We start from the raw sequence: 25,052 nt of genomic DNA on the forward strand, positions 1-25,052 counted from the left end.
CAAATATTCCCAAATGACCCTTTTTGGAAAGTAGACAGTCCAAGGTATTTAGTAAGTGGCTTCATGAGTTTTTTGTCACATTTTTTGGAAAATTACGAAATTAAATAACTTTTTTTTTCACAAAGTTGCTATTCTAACAAGTTATTTCTCACACATGGCATAGGCATATTTAGAATTACACCCCAAAACACATTCTGCTATGCCTCACAGGTATAGGGATACCACATATGAGACTTTTTCACAGCCTAGATGCATAGAAGGGCCCAACATCCAAGGTGTTCGCTTTCTAATGTTGCTGAATATTTGGTTACTTTTGATTAGTAATTATCTATCTCTATGTATTTTTCAGCTGAAAAAACATGCAGGCATTTCTAAAAGGAGGTACATCTATAAGCACCAAGCCACTCAAAGAGAAAACTTCTGCAACCAGTTCCGGAAATACCAGTGATGGGAAGAAACCTAAACCTGTCCCATGGGTGGAAAAATAGTAATGCATTTTACCTTTTATACTTCTTAAGTAAAGCATCTTGGTAGCTTATTTAAAGTTTATCTGTGGCCAGAACTTATTTTAGTTTTGGATAGAATGCAGAGGGTTAAGAACACCAACAGAAGCAAAAATGCATTTATTGCAACTTAAGTAGGGGAATACTAGAACCCCTACCAGCTTTTTATTGTTGTCTGTTCTCTGTTGCAGATTTTCCCTTCCCTCCCATTTCTGCCTGGCAAAATATCCCAAGAATAGGAAGGGAGGATAATCTTTTCAAAGTAGCCCTAAACAGTAGTAAAATGTGACAGTAGTTCTTCCCCACTATCCAAACTAAAAAATAAAATTGTCTAATATATATATTAAAGTCCAACGGATTGCTGCACTTAAAATATTAATCAATTATTCAAGAAATTACATAATCAGATGTTTGAAGATCATCAGATCAAAAGCACATCTAACATCTCAGACAAATTCTCAGTCTGTTTCTGACTTAAGAATTTTGCCCTGATAACCAGCCAAGCTTTATAACCTCTTGATTGCTAATTGAAATCCACCCACACCCTACCCCTATCAGTATATATATAAGCTTCTCTTGGGGGAAGCATTTGCAGGGGGTACACATTTGCAACTTGGCTCTTTCTCAAAGTTGCGATTTCTATAAGTGGAATGCACTTCTGACTCTGTACTTCAGCGAATGCACAAAGCGAAGGGACACAAGATTAACACTTTGAAAAACAGCAACAGACATCAGGTGAACTTGTTTACTCCTTTAGCTCTTTTTCCTTGTAACATGCATTCTCTACCACTGCTTTTGACAACTCTGTCCTCCATCCTAAAACTATCTCTCCTTCACCCCTCTCCCCCCCCCCACAGCATATATATATCACCCTCACTTCTGTCCTGTCCTTATTACTGCACCCACCAACTCCTGCTAATTCTAAATCCACACACACTAAAAATCTCCAAGACCCTGGGGCATGTCCCTTCATATAAATCCCACTCCCATATTACCTCTCTCACCCTCTTGCTTCTCCTAACCTCTGGAGATATATCCCCAAACCTTGGGCCTCCATCATTTAACTGTACCCCATGCACCCATCACCCTGCACCCTCTGGCAGCAGCCGCAATCCACACAATTTAGTTCCCATTTCTATTCTTCCCAAGACCAGACTCCCTTTCTCTTGTGCCCTTTGGAACTCCCGCTCTGTCTGCAACAAACTCACCTCTCTCCATGACCTCTTTATTGCCAACTCCTTTAACCTACTCGCCATTACCGAAACCTGGCTCCAGGAATCCGACACTGCATCTTCTGCTGCCCTATCCCATGGTGGTCTTCTCTGGACTCACTCCCCCAGATCCAGCGGACGTAAGGGAGGAGGTGTCGGAATCCTTCTAGCCCCACATAGCACCTTTCAGGTACTTCAGCCACCTCCCTCTCTGTCACTCTCCTCTTTCGAAGCACACTGCATTCGTCTTTTCACTCCAATTTCTCTAAGGATAGCTGTGATCTACAGGCCCCCTGGACCAGTTACAACCTTTCTTGAAGACTTCTCTGCCTGGCTACCCTACTTTCTTTCTTCTGAAATCCCCACAATCATTCTCGGGGACTTCAACATCCCTATTAATACTAACACTCCTTCCACTTCCAAACTTCTTAGCCTAACATCCTCATTCGACCTTAAGCAGTGGATGCATGCTCCAACTCACTCAGAAGGCAATATCCTTGACCTCGTGTTCTCTCACCTTTTGCACTCCATGCAACCTCTCTAACTATCCATTGCCTCTCTCTGATCACCACCTTTATTAGTTTCACTCTCTCCCTTTCCTTCACCTCCTCTCCCTCCAACCACCTTAAAGTTACCCGCAGAAACCTACGTCATCTCAACCCTTCTCTTCTCTACTCTATCAACAACCTCTATGACAAAATCTCACCCCTATCCTGCACCAACCTAGCCACTTCTGTGTATAACGCTTCACTTCTAGCCTCACTGAACTCACTGGCCCCCCTCACTACACACAGAATCAAGCCCAGACCCCTTTAACCTTGGCAAACAGATGATACTAGAAGTCTGAAAAAACGTAGTCGTGCTCTTGAGCGCCTGTGGCGTAAGACTAAGTTCCAGAGAGATTTCTACCAATATAAATCTGCCCTCCAAAAATACAATTCCAGCCTCCTCTCTGCCAAAACCGGACTATTTTACCACTCTCATTAGCAACTTATCATCCTGTCTCCGTCAACTCTTCTCCACCTTCAACTCTCTACTTCGTCCTCCACCCGCCAACTCACTCACTGCCCAGGAGATCGCCAGTCACTTCAAACAGAAGATTGATATTATTCGCGCGGAGATCTCTACTGTGCCGACACCCTCCACGCTTTGCACTTCATGCCCACAGGCACAATCCTTATTTCCCTTTTCAACTCCACCACTACAGACGAAGTTGCTAAGCTACTAGCTAATGTCCCCCTTACCACCTGCCCTCTGGATCCTGTTCCCTCACAAATGCTACGTTCACCCTCTGGCCCTATGCTACACTCTCTAACCCACATCTTCAATCTCTCCCTCTCTTCAGGCATCTTCCCTAACTCTCTAAAACATGCACTTGTCAGACCCATACTTAAAAAGCCCTCACTGGACCCATCCAGTCTTAACAACCTACGTCCCATCTCCTTGCTCCCCTTCTTATCCAAACTCCTCAAATGTCTGGTCTACAACAGACTGAGCGTCCACCTCGCTCATAATGGCCTTCTTGATCCCCTTCAGTCTGGACTTCGTCCTCAACACTCCACAGAAACTGCTCTACTAAAACTAACAAACGATCTACTAACGGCCAAAACCAATCGACACTATTCTGTACTCCTATTCTGGACCTCTCTGCTGCCTTTGATACGGTTGACCACCCCCTCCTCCTCAAGAAACTACACGCCTTTGGTCTCCGTGACTGTACACTTCGCTGGTTCTCTTCCTACTTATTCAACTGCACCTTTAGCGTTTCTTATAACTCTACTTCCTCCTCTCCTCTCCCTTTCTCTGTTGGGGTCCCTCAGGGTTCTGTTCTTGGACCTCTACTCTTTTCAATTTACACCGCCTCCCTGGGTCAACTGATAGCCTCCCATGGCTTCCAATACCACCTCTACGCTGACGACACCCAAATCTATTTCTCTACCCCTCAGCTCACTCCCTCTGTCTCCTCACGTATAACTAATTTACTCTCAGATATATCAGTCTGGATGTCAGACCACTTCCTCAAACTCAATCTAGCCAAAACCGAACTTATAATTTTTCCTCCCCCATATGCCTCTTCCCCTGATCTCTCTGTCAAAATCGATGGCACAACTATAAGCCCATCCCCACATGCCAAGGTTCTAGGTGTAGTCCTAGACTCTGAACTCTCCTTCAAGCAACACATCCAATCACTGTCCAAATCCTTTTGCCTCAACCCCCCGCAACATCTCTAAAATACGCCCCTTTCTAAGCAATGACACAACAAAGCTCTTAATTCACTCGCTGGTCATCTCTCGCCTTGACTACTGCAACTCCCTTCTCATTGGCTTACCTCTACACAGTCTATCACCTATTCAATCCATTATGAATGCCGCTGCCAGACTCATCCACCTTACCAATCGCTCTGTGTCTGCCACTGCTCTCTGTCAATCCCTCCACTGGCTTTCGCTCAGACAAAGAATTAAATTCAGAATTCTAACAACTTTGTACAAAGCCATCCACAATTTCGCCCCCAGCTACATCACTAGCTTAGTCTCTAAATACCAACCTACTCGCTTTCTTTGTTCCTCTCAAGACCTCCTGCTCTCTAGCTCCCTTGTCACCTCCTCCCATGCTCGCCTCCAGGCCTTTTCCAAAGCCTCTCCTATCCTATGGAATAGGGATGAGCTTCGAGTTTGAGTCGAACTTATGTTCGACTCGAACATCGGCTGTTCGTAAGTTCGCCGAACAGCGAACAATTTGGGGTGTTCGCAGCAAATTCGAATGCCGCGGAACACCCTTTAAAAGTCTATGGGGAAAATCAAAAGTGCTAATTTTAAAGGCTTATATGCAAGTTATTGTCATAAAAAGTATTTGGGGACCTGGGTCCTGCCCCAGGGGACATGGATCAATGCAAAAAAAAGTTTTAAAAACGGACGTTTTTTCAGGAGCAGTGATTTTAATAATGCTTAAAGTCAAACAATAAAAGTGTAATATCCCTTTAAATTTCGTAGCTAAGGGGGTGTCTATAGTATGCCTGTAAAGGGGCACATGTTTCCCATGTTTAGAACAGTCTGACAGCAAAATGACATTTCAAAGGAAAAAGTCATTTAAAACTATTCGCGGCTATTGCATTGCCGGTCCGACAATACACATAAAAGTTCATTGATAAAAACGGCATGGGAATTCCCCACAGGGGAACCCCGAACCAAAATTTGAAAAAAAAAAATGATGTGGGGGTCCCCCTAAATTCCATACCAGGCCCTTCATGTCTGGTATGGATTTTAAGGGGAACCCTGTGCCAAAATTTAAAAAAAAAAAAAAAGGTGTGGGGTCCCCCCAAAAATCCATACCAGACCCTTATCACATTGGGAGGGTGCATTGGGGTAGCCCCCCGAAACACCTTGTCCCCATGTTGATGAGGACAAGTGCCTCATCCCCACAACCCTGGCCAGTGAGTGTGGGGGTCTGCGGGCGGGGGGCTTATCAGAATCTGGAAGCCCCCTTTAACAAGGGGACCCCCAGATTCCCCCCCGTGTGAAATGGTAAGGGGGTACAAAAGTACCCCTACCATTTCACTAAAAATCTGTCAAAAATGTTAAAAATGACAAGAGACAGTTTTTGACTATTCCTTTATTTAAATGCTTCTTCTTTCTTCTATCTTCCTTCATCTTCTTCTTCTGGCTCTTCTGGTTCTTCCGGCTCTTCTGGTTCTTCCTCCGGTGTTCTCGTCCAGCATCTCCTCCGCGGCGTCTTCTATCTTCTTCTCCTCGGGCCGCTCCGCACCCATGGCATGAGGGGAGGCTCCCGCTCTTCTCTTCATCTCTTTTCCTGTTCGCATGTTCTGGTGCGAACCGAACAGGGGGGTGTTCAGCTCATCCCTACTATGGAATGCCCTACCCCAATCTGTCTGCTTATCTCTTACTCTATTAGCTTTCAGACGATCCCTGAAAACCCTTCAGAGAAGCCTATCCTACCCACACCTAACAACTGTATTTTCATTTTTTCCATCAGCTCATCCCCCACAGTTATTACCTTTTTGTTTCCTCTTGACCCTCCCTTCTAGATTGTAAGCTCTAACGAGCAGGGCCCTCTGATCCCTCCTGTATTGATTTGTATTGTAAGTGTACTGTCTGCCCCCATGTTGTAAAGCGCTGCGCAAACTGTTGGTGCTATATAAATCCTGTATAATAATAATATAATTCATGAGGTTTTAAACACTTTCACAACTTTAATCGGGATCCATTACTTTATTAGTCTGTCAAAATACATACATATGGATATCACCACATATTGAATCTATGTTTTAAACCAGTACAAATCTATCCAGTATACCACATTTTCTGAGAATTGATTCTCAATCACCTCCTCTTCTATTTTTATTAATAATCCCTTCCAATACCATATACTTTAGTTGGGAAATAAAATGTCTAGCTATTTCCCAACTAAAGTATATGGTATTGGAAGGGATTAATAAAAATAGGAGAGGGGGTGATCGAGAATTAATTCTCAGAAAACGTGAGGTATACTGGATAGATTTTCTCAATACCATTACCCCAAATAGAGTACATTTGTAAATTTTATCTTTTCACGTGACAACACTGAAGAAATTACACTTTGCTACAATGTAAAGTAGTGAGTGTAAAGCTTGTATAACAGTGTAATTTGCTGTCCCCTCAAAATACATTGTCTAAACTGCTGGCAACAAAAGTGAGTACACCCCTAAGTGAAAATGTCCAAATGGGGCCCAAAGTGTCAATATTTTGTGTGGCCAACATTATTTTCCAGCACTGCCTTAACCCTCTTGGGCATGGAGTTCACCAGAGCTTCACATGTTGCCACTGGATTCCCCTTCCATTCCTCCATGACGACATCACTGAGCTGGTGGATGTTAGAGACCTTGCACTCCTCCACCTTCCGTTTGAGGATGCCCCACAGATGCTCAATAGGGTTTAGGTCTGGAGGCATGCTTGGCCAGTCCATCACCTTTACCCTCAGCTTCTTTAGCAAGGCAGTGGTCATCTTGGAGGTGTGTTTGGGGTGGTTATTATGTTGGAATACTGCCCTGCGGCCCAGTCTCTGAAGGGAGGATATCATGCTCTGCTTCAGTTTGTCACAGTACATGTTGGCATTCATTCTTCCCTCAATGAACTGTAGCTTCCCAGTGCCGGCAGCACTCGTGCAGCCCCGGACCATGACACTCCCACCACCATGCTTGACTGTAGGCAAGACACACTTGTCTTTGTACTCCTCACCTGGTTTCCGCCACACACGCTTGACACCATCTGAACCAAATAAGTTTATCTTGATCTCATCAGATCACAGGACATGGTTCCAATAATCCATGTGCTTTGTCTGCTTGTCTTCAGCAAACTGTTTGCTTTCTTATGCATCACCTTTAGAAGAGGCTTCTTCCTGGGACGACAGCCATGCAGACCAATTTGATGCAGTGTGCGGCGTATGGTCTGAGCACTGATAGGCTGACCCCCCACCCCTTCAACCTCTGCAGCAATGCTGGCAGCACTCATACATCTATTTCCCAAAGACAACCTCTGGATATGACGCTGAGCACGTATTTGTATGTGTGCTTTAAAAAAATCTTTTATTTCTCTTTCATTCATTGACAGACACAGCGCTCCGTTATTCAGAACCATAGGGTTATACCGCCCCCTACAGGAGTAGGACACTAGGCAGACTTGGCCTAAAAAGACTTGGCTACGCCTATGGGCAGTCCTAGGTGGTATACACCCCCCTCTCTGCTATAGGCCTTCGGTTTTTTCTGCCTAGTCAGGAGTCGGGACCTAGTTCCCTGCTGGGATCTCTAGTCTTGGGAATTTTTTTGTTTATTTTCTTTTTTCCTGGATTTTTTTCCGGTGAGATCTACAATCAACTGCTGGGCTGGACACTAAGACCCAGTGGTCTCCCCAGTCTGGCCAGCGAGCACGTGCAGACCGCAGCTACGTGCTAGGTCGGCTGCGACATAGCCCCACTGGACGGGGGTTGGCCCTGCGAGTTAAACGTCTCACGAGGTTGTATGCGACTGGGTCTCGGCCTGAGTCGCAGCGTTCCTCATGGCTGACAGCCCCTCCACTTCGGTGGCGAAGGGATCTGTCTGGGAGCGTTACCCGCATGCTTTGCTGGATCGGTAAGTATGGGGCCCCCTCCTCTCCTTCCCTGGACATGGTGTTGGGCGTGGGTACTCCCTGGGGTGGTTAGTCCCTCCGGGGTTCTCCTCCACCCCTTCCCTACCTTCCTGGGTGAGGCCTAGGCTTCTGGCCTAGGTGCTTTTGGGACACAATGCCCCCCCCCTCCACCCTTGGGGTTGCTACTGGAGGGGTATCTCTTTGGCCCACCTGCTGCAGTGGTTGGGCCTGGGAGGCGGGTGACTGGACATCCGCGATTGGAGGACCGCAGGTTTGCAGCCTACAGACCGGGCACTGGGTGGGCGGGTGGCGGACGCTGCTGTTTTCCGTTTTTGGGTGTCCGCTCTCCGTTCAGTGGCTCGGATCGGTCTGGTCCCCCCGCTGGCCGCACACTAGCAGCAGGAGGCTGAAAATTTAGGCTGCGGCTTTTGCGGCCTGCTAGGCCTCATGGCTGCCCCCCTACCAGAGGTTCGGCACTGTGGGAGCTCTGAGGGCGATCTCGTTTTGGAGGGCCCGGCGTGGGTGCTCCTGGCCGCTCCCTGTGAGGGGCCTCAGCGGTGCCCCCTGTGGGTGGTATCGGTTGGCTCCCCTATGTGGGGCCTCAGGTGGTGGGGGTCTCAGTTGGTGGCCCCCTTCTGAGTTTTTTGTTGTGGTGCTAATGCATATAGCCTAGTAAACCCTACCTCCTCTGTCTCAAACAATCCTATATTTGGCTCTACTGCCACGGATGTGGCCCACCTTGCGGGGTTGGTGGCCACGCTCCCTGTGCTGTTGTCGCACTTATTACATCTGTGTGGGAACCTTTCAAGATGGGGGATGTAGCGGTGGCTGCGGTGGAGAACTGGTTCCCCTTTGGCACCCATAAGCCGTCTTAAGCTGCGAAAGTGTTCCCTTCTCCCTCTTATTTTGTCAAATTTATCCATGAAGACTGGGAGTGTCCAAATTGCCCTTTGTGCTTCCGAAAACGCTTGCTATGAGGTACCCATTTGAGGAGCTCCTCCTTCAGAAGTGGACTGGTCCGCCAGTAGTGGACCCCCCCCGTCTCAAGCTGCTCAAGACAACCATGATTCCAATAGAGGAATCTCTGGCTTCTAAAGATCCAGCTGATGTATCTAGAGGGGGAGCAGAATTCCCATGCCTTTGCTGCATTGGTGGACCTGTTGGTCTAGGTTCTGCAGTTAGTCTGCTATGCGTCTTGGCCGCGGTTCCCCTGGTTGCTGAGCTTTCTGTTTCCGCAGTGGTGCTTAGACATGTGTTGTGGGGGGCTACCCTGGGTGACATCATTACGTGTCTTGATTTTGTCCGGTTACAAGATGGTTTTCCAGCCTTGTTCCCCAAAACTTTTTTTTGCTTCCAATGTGCGTCTGTCGCCGGACCGTTTGCTGTTCTCCACGTGGGACTGTGCAAGCCCTGTTGCTTCAGAGTGTGATTTTCCCAGTTACCGTGTCGGGAACAGCTTCAGGGGTTTTATTCAAACCTGTTCACAGTCCAAAAGATGGAGGGCATGGTACGTCCCGTACCCCGAGGGGCAACGTAGCTCCTATACAGACTTTGACAGATTCAGTTGGCTTCTATACTATCTGAAGTCTGCTTTGGACCCTTCCATAACATTAGATTATCTGAGCCTGACCCGGGCTTCAGCTCTGGCCAGAGTGTTTCTTCCTCTGGACAAACTCCAGAAGTTGCATCCTGCGTTTTTTCATTTACTGTTGTCCGGCAGGTGGGTCTCCCTGCGGACCTGCATGTGGGTGTTTGGGTCTGATGATATCTACCTTTTTTGAGGCGATTCCATTTGCACAGTTCCATACAAGCTCCCTTCAGGGAGATCCTTGCATAATTGGACAAGTGCCCGACATCTCTCGACAATCGGATTTGGCTGGGCCAGGAAACCAAAGGTTCCCTGTCTGGTGGCTTCACTCTCTGGTTCTTCATGGGGTAAATCCTTTCTTCCCTTATATTGAACAGGGTGACCACCAATGCCAGTCTGTCCAGGTGGGGAGATGTCCTGGGACTGAGCTTTGCTCAGGGTCGTGGGACGCTGGTAAAATCTGGACTACCAAGCAATATCCTGGAACTTTGAGTGATCAGACTTTGTCTGGATCATGGACGGATCGACTTCGGGGGCTCCCGGTATGGATCCAGTCGGACAATGCAATGGCGGTGGGTTATATCAATCACCAGGGTGGGACAAATAGGGTGTTGGCAGCCCTGGCAGTTGTCAGTATCCTCCGGTGGCAGAACGTCCCGTTCCGGTCCTCGCCGACGTACACATTCCAGGAGTGGAATACTGACAGTCAGATGCCTCAGTCGGCTAGGGTTGGGCCACGGGGTGGGCCCTTCACCGGGCCTCGTTTCATCGGATATGACTCCGATGGGGCACTCCTGAGGTAGATCTGTTTTGCGTCCTGGCTCAACAGGACAGTACCAAGGTTTCTGGCAAGGTCACGGGATCCTCTGGTGGGCACCTCAATCGCTCCAGTGGCCCATAGGGCTGGTAACATTTGCTCTATGCCTTTCCTCCTCTCCAGCTTCTGCTGTGGCTTTTGCGCAGGATCACGGGTGCGGGGATTCCGGTCATTCTGTTGGCTCCGGATGGGTCCCGTCGGTCTGGGTACACCGATCGGGTGCACCTGGTCACCAACGTTCCTTGGTGACTGCCTCTCAGGGAGGATCTACTGTCCCAAGGGCCGTTCTTCTATCCTGCTTTAGAGCCGCTGGTTTTAATGGCCTGGCTGTGATGAGCCAGGTGCTGCAGTTCCAATGCTGCTGATGGCTAGGGAGTCTACCTCTAGGAGGTTCTACCTCTGGATATGGAAAGCGCATATATCCTGGTGTAAGTCACTGGACATTCATCCTCGTTCTTTCTCGGTGGCTCCTATTCCGACCTCCCTTTACAGGGGGTTGAGCAGGAATGGGCCTCCAGTACCATCAAGGGCCAGGTGTCTGCCTGGGTGGTCTTCAGCATTCCCTGGTCTCGCACTTCCTGGTGCGTACCTTTTTTATTCAAGGGGTTCGACGTCTGTTTCCAGCGGTGCGTTGTCTTCTACCACCGTAGGATCTGAACTTGGTGATTTTGGTTCTCCAGAAGCCTCTCTCTAAAAATATTCTGGAGATTCCACTGCTTACTCTGTTTTGGAAGGTGGCCTCTTGGTGACTATCACCTCTGCTCGCAGGGTGTCGGAAATGGTGGTGTTATCTTGTCATACACCTTACCCAGTGTTACACTAGGTCAATGTGGTTCCTCGCCCTTTTCCATCGCTCCTTCCTCGGATTTCCTTTTGAATAAGGACATTGTGTTGCCTTCCTTGTGTCCCTGGTCAACACATCCTAAGGAATTTGCCTTATCTGCCCTGGATCTGGTTTGGGGGATTTGGAAGTATTTTGGTAGCCACTGAGTCTTTTTGGAGGTCAGAATCGCTGTGATCACGGAGGGGCCAAGAAAGGGGCTGTCTGCTTCTTCTACAACCGTTTCTGGATGGATCAGACAGATGATGACTCTGGCCTATTCTGTCGGGGATCGGGTTTCCCCTTTCCCTGTTACGGTGCATTCTTCTCGGGCGCATAGTGCTTCTTGGGCCTTCTGTCATCCGGCGTTCATTGGGCAGGTTTGCAAGGTGGCCACTGGTCGTCTGTGTACACTTTCACAACGTTCTATGAAGTGGATGTGCTGGCATCTGTGGATGCCTCTTTTGGCCACAAGGTTTTGCAGGCTACTGTTTAAAGGGTCTATTCCCTCTTGAAGGAGTATTGTTCAGGTTGGGCTCCAGCTTGTTCTTTGTTGAGCTCCTGTTACCTGGTTGGCTCTTGTGTTAGCCTTGGGATTTTTTTGTTGTCCCACCCCTCATGTTTGGCACTGCTTTGGGAGATCCCTATGGTTCTGAATAATGGAGCGCTGTGTCTGTCAATGAACGAAAGAGAAAATGGGATTTTTTACTTACCATAAAATTTCTCTGAGTTCATTGACAGACACAGCACCCACCCATCTAGGGAGTTTTAATAGTTCTGACACTGCTTTGTTACTAAACTGAAGGCCTGTAGTAGAGAGGGGTTTTATACCACCTAGGACTGCCCATAGGCGTAGCCAAGTCCTTTTTTTTTTTTTCTGCCTAGTGTCCTACTCCTGTAGGAGGGCGGTATAACCCTATTGTTCTGAATAATGGAGCACTGTCTGTCAATGAACTCAGAGAAATGGATTTTATGGTAAGTCAACAATCCCATTATTCCAAGTGATTTGCTGTGCTGTTTCATGATAATTTTTTTATATACAGGCAGAGATGTTCTGATATTGGCTATGTTTGTCAAGTGTTGCAGTCAAAGTACTGCTAGGGGGGGGGAATTAAGTATATTCTGTTGTGATCATGGGATATATAATTACATTTATAAACACATACGTTTTTAGGACATTATACATTTATCTTAAAGTGTAAGTAAACCCCAAATCTATTTCTGTGCATGATTTGGCAACATGTGTCCCTATATACAGTTTTCGTAAGCGAATCATTTTTTCTGATTCTGTTTCAGTTTCTTACCTTAGGATCTACCCGTGACAACCATTCCTGTTGCTGGCTGGCAGTGCTACACCATTAACTCACAATTAGCAGCAGCATTGTCAGCCTGCAATGTAAGTTTCTTCATGTGGCTGTTGGACTGTTTATCGGTGTAGCACCCTCCTAGTTAGGGTATAGGTCAATGGATCTCAACCCTAGGGTTCCATGGTGATCTACACGTCACAGGCAGCTGACAGGTAGGTAGATAAAAATCCCTCTGCTGACTCATGCACAGCTACACAAGCAAGTGGTTTTGTTTGTACAGCTGTGCAGCGCAGCTCCCCACTGGCCCCTTCTCCCATCCTGTCTGTCTTGGGTGCTTGTATGTGACATTACCTAGGATAGACAGAAAGGGAGAATTGGAGGAGGTGCTGGCAGGGAACAGCGCAGCAGCAGAGGACTCATCACAGCTGCTTCCCTGCTTTGTTCTGCCAATGAAATTACCACTGCCCTGCCATTTGCCCTGATCCCATGTAAGGTGCTTTGATCCCATGTAATGTGCCCTCCTGACTCGCTGAGCTTTACCCTGCTGCCCCCGTACACTGCTTCTCTCAAGTTTGACTCAGAATTGAGCATTGGTGCAGAAAAAGCTAGCCCAAGTTTTACAATAAACAGATGCAGTTTTAATCTATTATTTAATGCTATTTCAAAAAGTTATTGTTATATCCAGGGCTCAAAATTTCAAGTTCTGAGCTACTAGCCAGGCCATAACTCTTACTCGCCACCAGTTTCCCCACCCAACCCCTAGCATGCCCCGTCCCTAATCCTGCCCCTAAAAAAGCCCTCATAAATATCTCATGAGATTACACTTAAATGTTTTATGCAGAATTAGGTTACAAAAATAAATATTAACAACTTAATCAGTGCAGCCTGACCTGTGCCCATCAATGCAGCGGTATGAATTGGACATCATATCTATGCCTCCAATTACCAATTCCAAACCATCCCCCTTTATCATGGCTAAAACAAGACCTCAAAAATCATGGTAAATATAGAAAAAATTAATTGAGAACATGTTCATAAAAATAAAACAAAAATAAATATTCGGAGAACAAAGCGATTATCAAAATGTTCACCTTGGGGTACAAGTATGCGAAATCATGCAAACACTATTATGTGTAATATTATTATTATTATACAGGATTTATATAGCGCCGACAGTTTACGCAGCGCTTTGCAACATTAGGGCAGACAGTACAAGTACAATACAATTCAATACAGGAGGAATCCGAGGGCCCTGCTCGTTAGAGCTTACAATCTAGCAGGGAGGGTCAAGTTATACAAAAGGGTAATAGCTGTGGGGGATGTGCTAATGGAGAAAATAGTGCAGTTGTTAGATTGAGGCAGGATAGGCTTCTCTGAAGAGGAAAAGTTTTCAGGGATCGCCTAAAAGTGGATAAATTTGGAGATAGTCTGACAGATTGGGGTAGGGAATTCCAGAGGATGGGCGAGGCTCGGCAGAAGTCCTGGAGCCGGATATGGGAGGAGGTCATGAGGGAGCTAGAGAGCAGGAGATCTTGGGAGGAACAGAGATGGCGATTAGGTTGGTATTTTGAGACTAGGTTAGTGATGTAGCTGGGGGCACAGTTGTGGATGGCTTTGTAATTTATTGTTAGTATTTTGAATTTAATTCGTTGGGCGAGTGGTAGCCAATGGAGGGATTGGCAGAGAGGGGTAGCAGACACTGAGCGGTTTGTAAGGTGGATGAGTCTGGCAGCCGCATTCATGATGGACTGAAGGGGGGATAGTATTTAAAGGTAAGCCAATGAGGAGTGAGTTGCAGTAGTCAAGGCGAGAGAGAACCAGGGAGTGAATCAGGAGCTTTGTGGTTTCACTGGTTAGAAAGGGACGTAGTTTAGAGATGTTGAGGCGGCAAGCTTTGGAAAGTGATTGGATGTGGGGCTGAAAGGAGAGTTCAGAATCTAGGATAACACCTAGCACCCTGACATGTGGGGACGGGTGGATGTTTTTGCCATTGCTCTTCACAGAGAAGTCAGGGGAAGAGGCACATGGGGGAGGAAATATTCTAAGCTCGGTTTTGGACAAGTTGAGTTTGAGGAAGTGGTGTGACATCCATACAGATATGTCGGTTAGTAAGTTAGTGATGCGTGAGGAGACTGATGGAGTGAGTTGAGGGGTGGAGAGATAGATTTGTGTGTCATCAGCATAGACATGATATTGAAAGCCGTGAGAGGCTATCAGCTGACCCAGGGAAGAGGTGTAGATTGAAAATAAGAGGTCCAAGAACAGAACCTTGGGGGACCCCGACAGAGAAGCGAAGAGGAGTGGAGGAAGTAGAATTGTAAATGACACTGAAGGTGCGTTGGGATAGGTAGGATGAGAGCCACTGAAGAGCAGTCACGGAGACCGAGGGAGTAAAGCTTTTTGAGGAGGAGGGGGTGGTCAACTGTGTCAAAGGCAGCTGAAAGATCCAGAAGTAGGAGTACAGAATAGTGTCCCTTGGTTTTTGCAGTTAGTAGGTCATTTGTGAGTTTTAAAAGAGCAGTTTCTGTGGAGTGTTGAGGGCGAAATCCAGATTGAAGGGGATCAAGAAGGTTGTTTTTAATGAGGTGGTCACTCAGTTGGTTGTAAACCAGGTGTTCAAGGAGTTTAGAGGAAAAGGGGAGCAAGGAGATAGGGCGTAGGGTCCAAGGACGGCTTTTTGAGTATGGGAGTGACCAGTGCATGTTTTAGAGCATCGAGGAAGATGCCAGAGGTGAGGAAGAGATTGAAGATGTGGGTTAGAGAGTAGGATGGGGTCAGAGGGTGACCGTAGCATTTGAGAGGGAATGGGGTCCAGGGGACAGGTGGTTAGGTGGGCGATAGAAAGGAGTTTAGCAACTTCGTCTGGAGTAGCAGATTTGAATAGGGGGAGTGTCAGTTGTACCTGTTGACATGGGGTCTTAGCTGGGGGAGATACCTGTAGAGTGGAGATTTCATCACGGATTGTATCAATCTTGTTTTTGAAGTGATTAGCGATTTCCTGGGCAGTGAGTAAGTCAGTGGGGGGAGGCGGTGGAAGACAAAGTAGAGAGTTGAAGGTAGAGAAGAGTTTACGGGGATTGGATGAGAAGGTGTTAATAAGAGTTGTAAAATAGGTTTGCTTGGCAGTGTGGAGGAAAGAATAGTATTTTTGGAGGGCAGATTTGTATTGGTTGAAGTCTTTGAGAGACTTAGTCTTGTGCCACAGACGCTCAAGAGCGCGACTACGTTTTTTGAGAATTTTAGTGTCATCTGTTTGCCAGGGTTGTAGGGGTCGAGGCCTGATTCTGCGTGTAGTGAGGGGAGCGAGCTTGTCCAGGGTGTAGGACAGAGATTTATTGTAGATGGACATGGCTTCTTTGGGGCAGGACAGGGGAGAGATTTTGTCATAGAGGTGGTCAGTAGCAGAATAGAGGAAAGAAGAGTTGAAGGTGCAAAAGTTTCTACGGGTGATGGTTAGGCGATTGGAGGGAAAGGTGGTGGAAGACAGGGGGAGAGAGAAACTAATAAGGTGGTGGTCGGAGAGAGGAAAAGGATTGTTTGAGAAGTTGCATGGAGTGCATAGGTAGGAGAATACAAGGTCAAGGGTGTTGCCATCAGAGTGAGTAGAAGCCTGTACCCATTGCTTCAGGTCAAATGAAGAGGTTAGACTAAGAAGTTTAGAAGTAGCGGGAGTGTTTGTATTAGCAGGGATGTTGAAATCACCGAGAAGGATTGTGGGAATATCCGAAGAGAGAAAGTAGGGTAGCCAGGCAGAAAACTCATCAAGGAAAGTCGATAGTGGTCCAGGGGGCCGGTAGATCACAGCAATTCTTAGGGAAGTAGGAGAGAATAGACGTATACAGTGGGCTTCGAATGATGAGAGTGAAAAAGAGGGAGGAGGGTGAATAACCTGGAAGGTGCTCTGGGGGGATAGGAGGAATCTTACTCCACCTCCCTTGCGTCCGTTAGGCCTGGGGGAGTGAGTCCAGTGAAGGCCACCCTGGGAGAGGGAAGCAGGAGAAGGGGTGTCATATTCGTGGAGCCAGGTTTCTGTGAGAGCAAGTAGATTAAAGGAGTTAGTGACAAAGAGGTCATGAACAGCAGTGAGTTTGTTGCAGACAGAGCAGGCGTTCCAGAGGGCGCAGGAGAGAGGGAGGCTGGTGTTGGCAAGAAGAGGAATGGAGGCTAAATTGTGTAGATTGCGACTACTGCCAGAGGGTGTAGGGTACTGGGTGTGTTGGGCACAGTTAAATAAGGGGGGCCCAGGGTTTGGGGAAATATCTCCAGCGATTAGGAGAAGCAGAAGAGTGAGGGAGGTAATATGAGAATATGATTTGTATGAGGGGACATGCTTCAGTATCCTGGGGGGTATGTTAGCAAGTGGGCTTAGGGTTAGAAAGAGGTGATGAGTGCAGTAATAGGGGGAGGGGAGAAGTGAGGGTGATATGTACAGATTGTGGGGTGGAGCAGAGGGATGTAGAAAAGAGAGTTTGAGGAGAGGTAAAGAGTGCATGTTTCAGAGAGGAAGATGACAGAATTTGGAAATGGGGTCACCTGTAGTCTTTTAATAGTTAGCTTTATTGATCCTTAGAATATGGAAGAAAAACTGGATCTATTTGTTGTAAACCAAGCTGTCAAAATAGCGATGTAACCAATATGATCCTCGAGTCCAGTTAAACACTGACAGTTGTTTAATTTGTTCCTAAATTAGAATGTGGAACAAATGTAAAATAGATCCATTTATAAACCTGCCTAGTAATTATGTAAGCATTAAAAGCACCAACAATCTAGAAGGTAACTCGTACAGTTAAAGCTGACAGTTATATACCTAGTTGCTAGGGGTAAACATGCACACAACTTGGACAAAAAATAAAAATGGAAATGCTTCCTACAGGACTTGTGAATAGACTGGAAGAACAGTTGTGACTGAGGAAAAAGAGGTCCTCATCTCCTGAGAAATGCCCATTGGATGGCTTAGTATCTCCCCCCAAATTGTCAGCAGAGAAAACATTTCTTCCTGCTGAAGGTACCACCCCTGTTGAGGACAGAATATATCTGCAGGACCTAATCAGTTGGGGATGGGTCCTCTTTCTGTAGCTGATGTGCAACATCTTGAGTAGATTGAGGAAGTTTCTCCATATCCCTTACTTGGTTCTGCCATTAATCAGACAAATGTTAGGAGCATGCTGACTTGGTTAAATTGATGATAGGCAACTCCTATCCTCATATTGATTAGTGGTTCCAAATTAATAATAACTACTGCAGTAGGGAACAGACACAAAAGATACGCTCAGCATCTTTCCAAATAACTGTTCTGCTTTATTATGACGCAATTGAAGGTTTTTATGCACATGATTACGTAGGTATCACATTAATATTACAATTGTACATTTATGGTAACAAGGGGCGTTGCATAGACAGGCTAATTCTAATCAGGACTCGAAAGAATGTAAACATTTACTGAAAACATTATTAGTGCTGTGTGCACAGTGAGGGCAGTGTGCAATACATACAAAATAGAATACAATTATATACAGAACTTACAAATTTCCATTACATGTTTACATTCTTTCGAGTGGTAGAATTCTCGCCTGCCACGCGGCAGGCCCGGGGTCTCCCCTCTTTTGATCAATATTTTGATCACTAACCATACCTGCTATCACCTTTAACCTGGAACCAGCACACGCTTAGGTGGAGGTAGTCCTGGCCAAAGAGGCAAAAAAAAACTCCATTGTGGAGAAAGTAATAGCTGAGCAACTTTTTCATTACCAAATTACTTTTCATTGTGAAAAACAAATGATTGATAAGACATATTTACAGAGTACTGGCTGTACACTCCTGTGGCCAGAATGGCCTTCTAGCTTAATTGTGAGCATGCTGACTTATCAGCATCTGTAAACACAGACCATTCTACATAAAATGGAAAATGTACAAAAGACAAAATATGACTTCAACATGGCTAAACTGCTTTTCAAATATATATATCCCTTACAATTAAAGTAATTGAATCAAATAGTACCCTAGACTGTGATCACAAGAGGGAAACAAATCAAACACAGAGATTTCTTTAATTTAGTCATTTTTGCAGTGTCTGGTGTGGATCCAGGTGACTTTTCCTTCAAGTTTTGCAAAAGCTGTACCTGAAATAGATGCTGTATTGAGTCTCCAAACATTTCCTTATATATAAATGTCTCTTAACAATCCAAAAGTCACCTGGCTTTAGTTTTAGATCCTTCCAAACTTTTAGGATCTGGAATTGGGGAGAAATGCATAAATGAGTTTGTCAAAAACCTAAAAAGATCAGCAACATTCTCTGTGAGATCCGAATGGAAGACTTCAGCTGCTGAGACAAAATATAAGCAAGTGAGTAACACACTCCCAAACAAAATCCCATAGGGAAAGAGCCCAACATCCCCCTTAGGGGCGTCATAAAATATAAGAAAATATTCAGGCAAAAGTTTTCTAGTTTCTTACTCTACTTTGGCTGCTACATTGTAGACAGTAGGGAGTGTAAAAATAAAACCTAAAAACTTCTAGTAAGGACTCTCCTATAAAAATGATTTCCTCTGTTACTCTCTGTACTTTCTGGCACTCTGTACTTACAAACTAATTTTTGATAACACTTTTTACTGTGGCCTTTGCAGTAGAATTTGCCACTGGACATCCAAAAAACATGTCCATACAGACAAAATGCATACTTGTAAGATCCTGACTTGGGCATCTGGATATATCTTTTTTGTAATCTCTGGAAGGGATGTTCAGCTTTTGGTAACACCTTTGGTAACAGGTAAAACAAGAAGTGGTATGTTATAAAAACAACTGTGGAGAACCCTGGCTCTATCCCATGCTCATTTACTAAGGCAGCCATAACTTCTTGTGACTGATGACACGGTCCATGTGTCAAGCTGGAGGGAAAAGAGTGGTTGGCAGACATAAATGATCACCTTTTTCCAAAGTCCTGTTTCATAAGAAGTTGCCCCCTGTGGACCACTTGTTCTTCTCATTCTGGGGTCCTTAAAGTTGAATTATTAATCCCAGCGATACTGGGTCAGAACTAGGGTGGAATCTGTGAGTTGGACAGACCCATCAAGTGTCCGGGGCTGTAATACAGCATGCTTAGTCACGTGGTCTGCTTCCATGTATGAAAGTTAATATGGCTACCTCAGCAAGAACCTGGAAGGCTGAAAAAAGCCAATCAAATTAACTTGGCATGCTTTATTGGTTTACCTGCCGAAGTAAAAACAAACTTCTGGCCCTTCAAATGGAATCAAAAGCTCTCGATATCTCGACTATCTATATAAATATACACTCTTTTTATAGCTCACGGGCTTTGCTAAAACATGGAGCTCTGCTTCTTGAGCTGGGGAAAAAGGATCCAATGACTTTGAATACAGAGTATCCTTCTGGGTGATAAACTGCATACTCAAATCTACAAAAAATGTAATATCTGGGTCTTCAGGGAGTGTGTCCTGCACTGGGCTCACAGCAGCTGATTCCCACATCAATTTAACACACATGTCTTCCTTTGTCTCCAGCCTCCTCCAATAGAGGCAATAAGGTGGCTGGATTCAAATGTATGCATTTTTCATTGTTAGATTTGTACATAAACAAACTCATATTTTAAACCTTTCATTAGACAACATTTAGTTAGCTGTATATTTGCTGCACAGAATGTCGGACCATTAAAAATTAAATGTTTGACCAAAACAATATCTAACTTTGTCTAATAGCACCTTTGTATAAAAGCTGCAGCTCTGATATATCAGGATGAACCCTTCATTACTGGGTTCCAGCTACATAAATATATTACAATGGCTTGTTTTCTATCATGCTGTTTGTGTAAGAACTCCAGTTTCATGTTTCAAAAGACAACTTCTTCCTGGCAATAATATAATAAATGATAACAATACCCTGCGGTCATGGAGAGATGCCTATAAATCCAAAATTATTCTTCTGCTTATACCACTGTACTTACAAGGAAAAGGGGCACATCATTTCACAATCCACACATTCTGCTTTGGATTTCAAAAATAAAAATAAATAAAACAAAAGGACCAAGAATCTGTAGCATCAAAAACTAAAAAACAGCTGGCTGCAGGTGGCATCTATCCTAACAGGGTGTGTGGACTTGATGTGATGTGTCTGTTATATTTAAATTTTTATTTATTATAACTCACATCATGGACCGCACAAGTTATCATCAAAAACCTTAAAATTTCATTTTTGTAGAAAAACTTCTTATGTATCCCATCCATCTTGGCTTTGTTAAATATTATGGCAGCTTTATTCCAAATAACAACCTCATCTTAATCTTTTTTCCTCTCAATAAGGGCTTATTGAATAAATGTAAAATTACAAAATTGTTATCTTAATCTAAACTAATCCCATTTTTACAAATTTCCCCAATAATCTGGATTTCATTTCCAACCAAAGGTTGTCTAAACCAGTTTCAATATATCTACATTATTTAAAAAATTGTTAAACTCATATTAGAAATGAATACTCATTATTACTTAATTTTACTTAATTTCCTTTTTTTTTAAATGCACTGTTTCCACTATCAAAGGATATTCAATTTGTGTAATACACGGTTAAATGTAACCTTCATTTTACCATGTCTGGAAAACAGATTCAAAATAATTGTGATCGCATTGTTTATCATTAGATTTGTTAACTAGGCACATTTTGTTATAAATGTTTTGTCTAAAAAACTGGAATTGGCATGGTGTCCTTCAAGCTTATCACTGACCTCTCATCTCAGCCATATTCTTTCATGAGAGCACAAAGGAGGGGTCACATCTGCGTACATGACATACACAAGCGATAGAACTAAAGGTCCCAGCATTCGCACACACATACACCAATATCTCTCTAAAATCGCTTACATTTTTCCCATTTGTACACAACACATGCATATCATTCTGTCACTTTCTTTTAACTCTCAATAATATTTCCCTGCCTAAATTCTGCTTTCCTTATTTTGTTCAGATATCTTTTATATCTAGCTTCTATGATCAGATGGGCAGCCAGAGTGCTCATCCCATCTTCCCTCTCTGACAACATATAAAGTATTCTGTTTTACCTCTCATTTCTCCTTTTCTGACTCTAATAGTTGTAGTGCCTGACCCCAAATTCATCCCACAACTTAACATGAAAATGTCCCTTTCTGTCTAGTGTTAATGTCACTCTTGATCCATCCTGCTCACATAGATAGCTGTTTCTCTAGCTGTTTACTCTGCACGAGTCTTAGTCCCTGTGGACCTTGGTAACCCAGTTACCCATTGTGGATCCCTGTCCACTTTAACCATTAATCTAGGGGCTCAGTATAGGCTGAACCGCACCTTCGGTTCATATATAGCGCTCCTCTTGTGCTGGGCATTTTTGAGGGTCTGTTACTCTTCATTCCCTTACTTAATTCAATGCCCATAATGACTGGCCAGTCTTCTCTCTTCTCTACGTGTGCCTATACCCTCTTACCTCTAAACTACTTTAGCAGATTTACTACATATACCTGTGAACAGCACTATTCTTCCCTTTCTTATCTATAACACTCCGATGGACAATAGACAGGGACAACATAACATATAACCACCAATCAATACAGTTCGATTAAGGGGTGTAAAATAGGTACCCTTTGTCCCGAAAATGCCTTACCGATCAAGGAAGTCTGATAAGTCAAATGTAAGCAAAAGGCTTACCTCAGCCGGCTGATTATCAGAAATTCCCGGATCATCTCAAGCTCCTCGTTTCAGATACTCAGGGTCACCTGGAATCCCCTCCTAAGGCAAAGCTCGCCATGCTGACTTGGTTAAATTGATGATAGGCAACTCCTATCCTCATATTGATTAGTGGTTCCAAATTAATAACTACTGCAGTAGGGAACAGACACAAAAGATACGCTAAGCAACTTTCCAAATAACTGTTCTGCTTTATTATGACGCAATTGAAGGTTTTTATGCACATGATTACGTAGGTATCACATTAATATTACAATTGTACGTTTATGGTAACAAGGGGCGTTACATAGACAGGCTAATTCTAATCAGGACTCGAAAGAATGTAAACATGTACTGAAAACATTATTAGTGCTGTGTGCACAGTGAGGGCAGTGTGCAATACATACAAAATAGAATACAATTTATATACAGAACTTACAAATGTCCATTACAATGGCTAAGGTCCCTGTTCCTCATTCTATGACTATGAGTGCTTTGCTGGACCAGGGTGGGTCATAAGATTTAAGGAACTGTGTTCTGTGCTTCTGGTTAGGCAGATTCTAAAGAGTTAATATGTCGGAACCCAGAGATGCCTCTTGGTGTTAATGTGGATGGGTTTCCTCATCCTCTTGTTCTAATGTCCGATGGCACCAGTCTGGGATTGCAGTATACCTTTTATTCCTGCCTACCATTATAGAAATACCTCCCATATGTTTCCCCTCTTTTTAAGTTGGCCTGACTTCAGGGTTTTGTACCCTTGAGTTCTCTACCAGTCTCGTGGGTCAGTAGCCTGGACCTTTTACATGTAGACCAGCCGATCTGCTTTCGTCCAGGATTTCCTCTAGGGATCTGTTCTCTTGGGGGGAATTTTGTGTTCTGTTAACTACATCATTTGTTGGCCTATTTCTCTTTCATCAGGTAGCTATGTTCCCACCTGCTTTAGTGTTTTTTGGCTTTATATCCTCTTGCTGGTTCAGGCTTCATTTTCGGTCGGGTGGAGTCATTCTTCTTGGCAGTAATCTGTTCTGTTTTGGTCTTGAGCTTAATAATCTGTGGACTTCCTTTGGTCATTAGCCGTTCTTCCTCTATCTTGCAGGGGTATTTTTATCTGGTTCAGATTCAGCCATTGGTCCTTTATTTAGTTCCTGAATTTGTCAGTTTGCAGTCCTGTTATGGGCCTTTCAGTGGCCATTGCCCACCCCTCAGTTTGACTGCTTTTGCATGCCCCCACTGTTTTTGAATCATGTCCCTCGATAGACAGTAAATATGATTTTTTTTACTACTCGTGAAATCTATTTGAGTCCATTGGGGGATACAACTCCGACCCCTATGTGTGTTGTTTTTTTTTTGTTTTGTTTTTTTCCCCTTCTACTGCTTTTCTGAATTCCTGTCTCCCTCAATGGACTCCAAGAAATAGACTTTTACGGTAAGTAAAAAAAAAAGTTTGTTTCTAGGACTTGATTGATTTAAGTGAACACAGCTTCACCTTTACTATGCTCCATGAACATTCCCTTTGCTTTCAGTTAAACCCAAAGTGTATATATTTTATGTGCCGTGAAACACTATGTGGACTTTCTGCACATAATTATGTGATTCCTTGCATTATTTAGTTCTCTGATAGTTTTTTTTTAACCGGTTCCCGCGCGCGCGCACCGACGCTGTGCGGTGGGGGACCCAATGCGCGATCCCTGCCGGCCACGTGCGATCGTGTGCACGAGCGCCAGCACAAGGATTTATGTGTGTAAACGCACAAATCCCTGTGCTGTCAGGGCAGAGGGGACATGATGTTTGTTCCTTCTAAGTAGGAACAAGGTATGTCTCCTCATCTAGTAAGTAACATCCCCATATAGTTAGAACACACTGAGGGAACACACATTTAACCCCTTGATCATCCCCTAGTGCTAACCCCTTCCCTACCAGTGACTTTTACACAGAAATTAGTGCATTTTTATAGCACTGATCGCTGTATAAATGCCAATGGTCCCAAAAATGTGTCAGATCTGTCTGCCGAAATGTTGCAATACAATTGCAGATCACCGCCATTACTGGTAAAAAAAAAATAAAATGCCATAAATCTTTCCCATAGTTTGCAGACGCTATAACTTTTGCGCAAACCAATCAATATACGGTTATTGCGATTTTTATTTTTTTTTTGTAACCAAAAATACCAAAAATTATAGCATAAAAAATAAAAACCGCAGAGGTGATCAAATACCACCAAAAGAAAGCTCTATTTGTGAGATAAAAAGGACGCAAATTTAGTTTGCGTACAGCATTGCATGACCACGTGCCAGTTAAAGCGACGCAGTGCCAAATTGTAAAAAGTGCTCTGGTCAGGAAGGGGGTAAAATCTTCCGGAGCTAAAGTGGTTAAAGACCTGCAATACTTTGCTGAGCTTACTGTTTATCCATCATGTGACATATGTACCTTAAAGCGGACCTTCAGTCATTTTTTTCAACTTTCCATCTATTAAATCTTCTGCCCTTGTTGTTTTAAATTTGGCAAGTAAAACGTTTTTTTTCTGCCAGGAAATACCTTATACAGCCCACTTCCTGTTTCTTGTCTGGTAAAAAGCCTAGGCTTTTGACGTCATGCACAGCTCTCTTACTCTCCTGAGAGTTTGCCAGGAAGGGAGGGGGGATGAGTCATAAGAGGGCCAATCAGAGCTGCAGTGCTGGAGGTGTGCCTCTGTGTGTCTTTGTAAATCCGGGAAGTGAACAGGCAGCAGCTTCAGGTGCCCACAATTAAAATGGTTGTAGCCAGACTCGGTGGAGGGAGATTTCTGCAGCATGTTTGGCAAGTACAGAATCACAGTATATATAAAATAATATGCAAAGTGGTTGGAGGGAAGCTTCAGAATGGCAAGGATGTTTTTATTACAAATTATGTGAGCAGACTGCAGTTCCTCTTTAAACCTAGTACACATGTGTAAGTTTTTTTTCGTTCAACCCAGCAGGTGGTACAGAAAAAAACGAGAGGTCGCTCTACTGAC

At 44.5% G+C, this 25,052-nt stretch overlaps 1 protein-coding gene across 4 annotated transcripts in view; it reads left to right on the top strand.

The window, feature by feature from the left end:
* The window catches only part of RFC4 (replication factor C subunit 4), a 98,684-nt gene that overhangs the window by 12,666 nt on the left and 60,966 nt on the right, over positions 1-25,052 (top strand). For all 4 annotated transcript variants that reach the window (XM_073626308.1, XM_073626305.1, XM_073626306.1 and 1 more), the window contains exon 2: positions 350-487. In XM_073626308.1, coding sequence (XP_073482409.1) covers positions 360-487 — 128 coding nt within the window. In that variant the 5' untranslated portion in view covers positions 350-359. The remainder of the gene's footprint in view (positions 1-349; positions 488-25,052) is intronic.

Source organism: Aquarana catesbeiana, linkage group LG04 (genome assembly GCF_042186555.1).
Source record: "Aquarana catesbeiana isolate 2022-GZ linkage group LG04, ASM4218655v1, whole genome shotgun sequence".
NCBI lineage: Eukaryota > Metazoa > Chordata > Amphibia > Anura > Ranidae > Aquarana > Aquarana catesbeiana.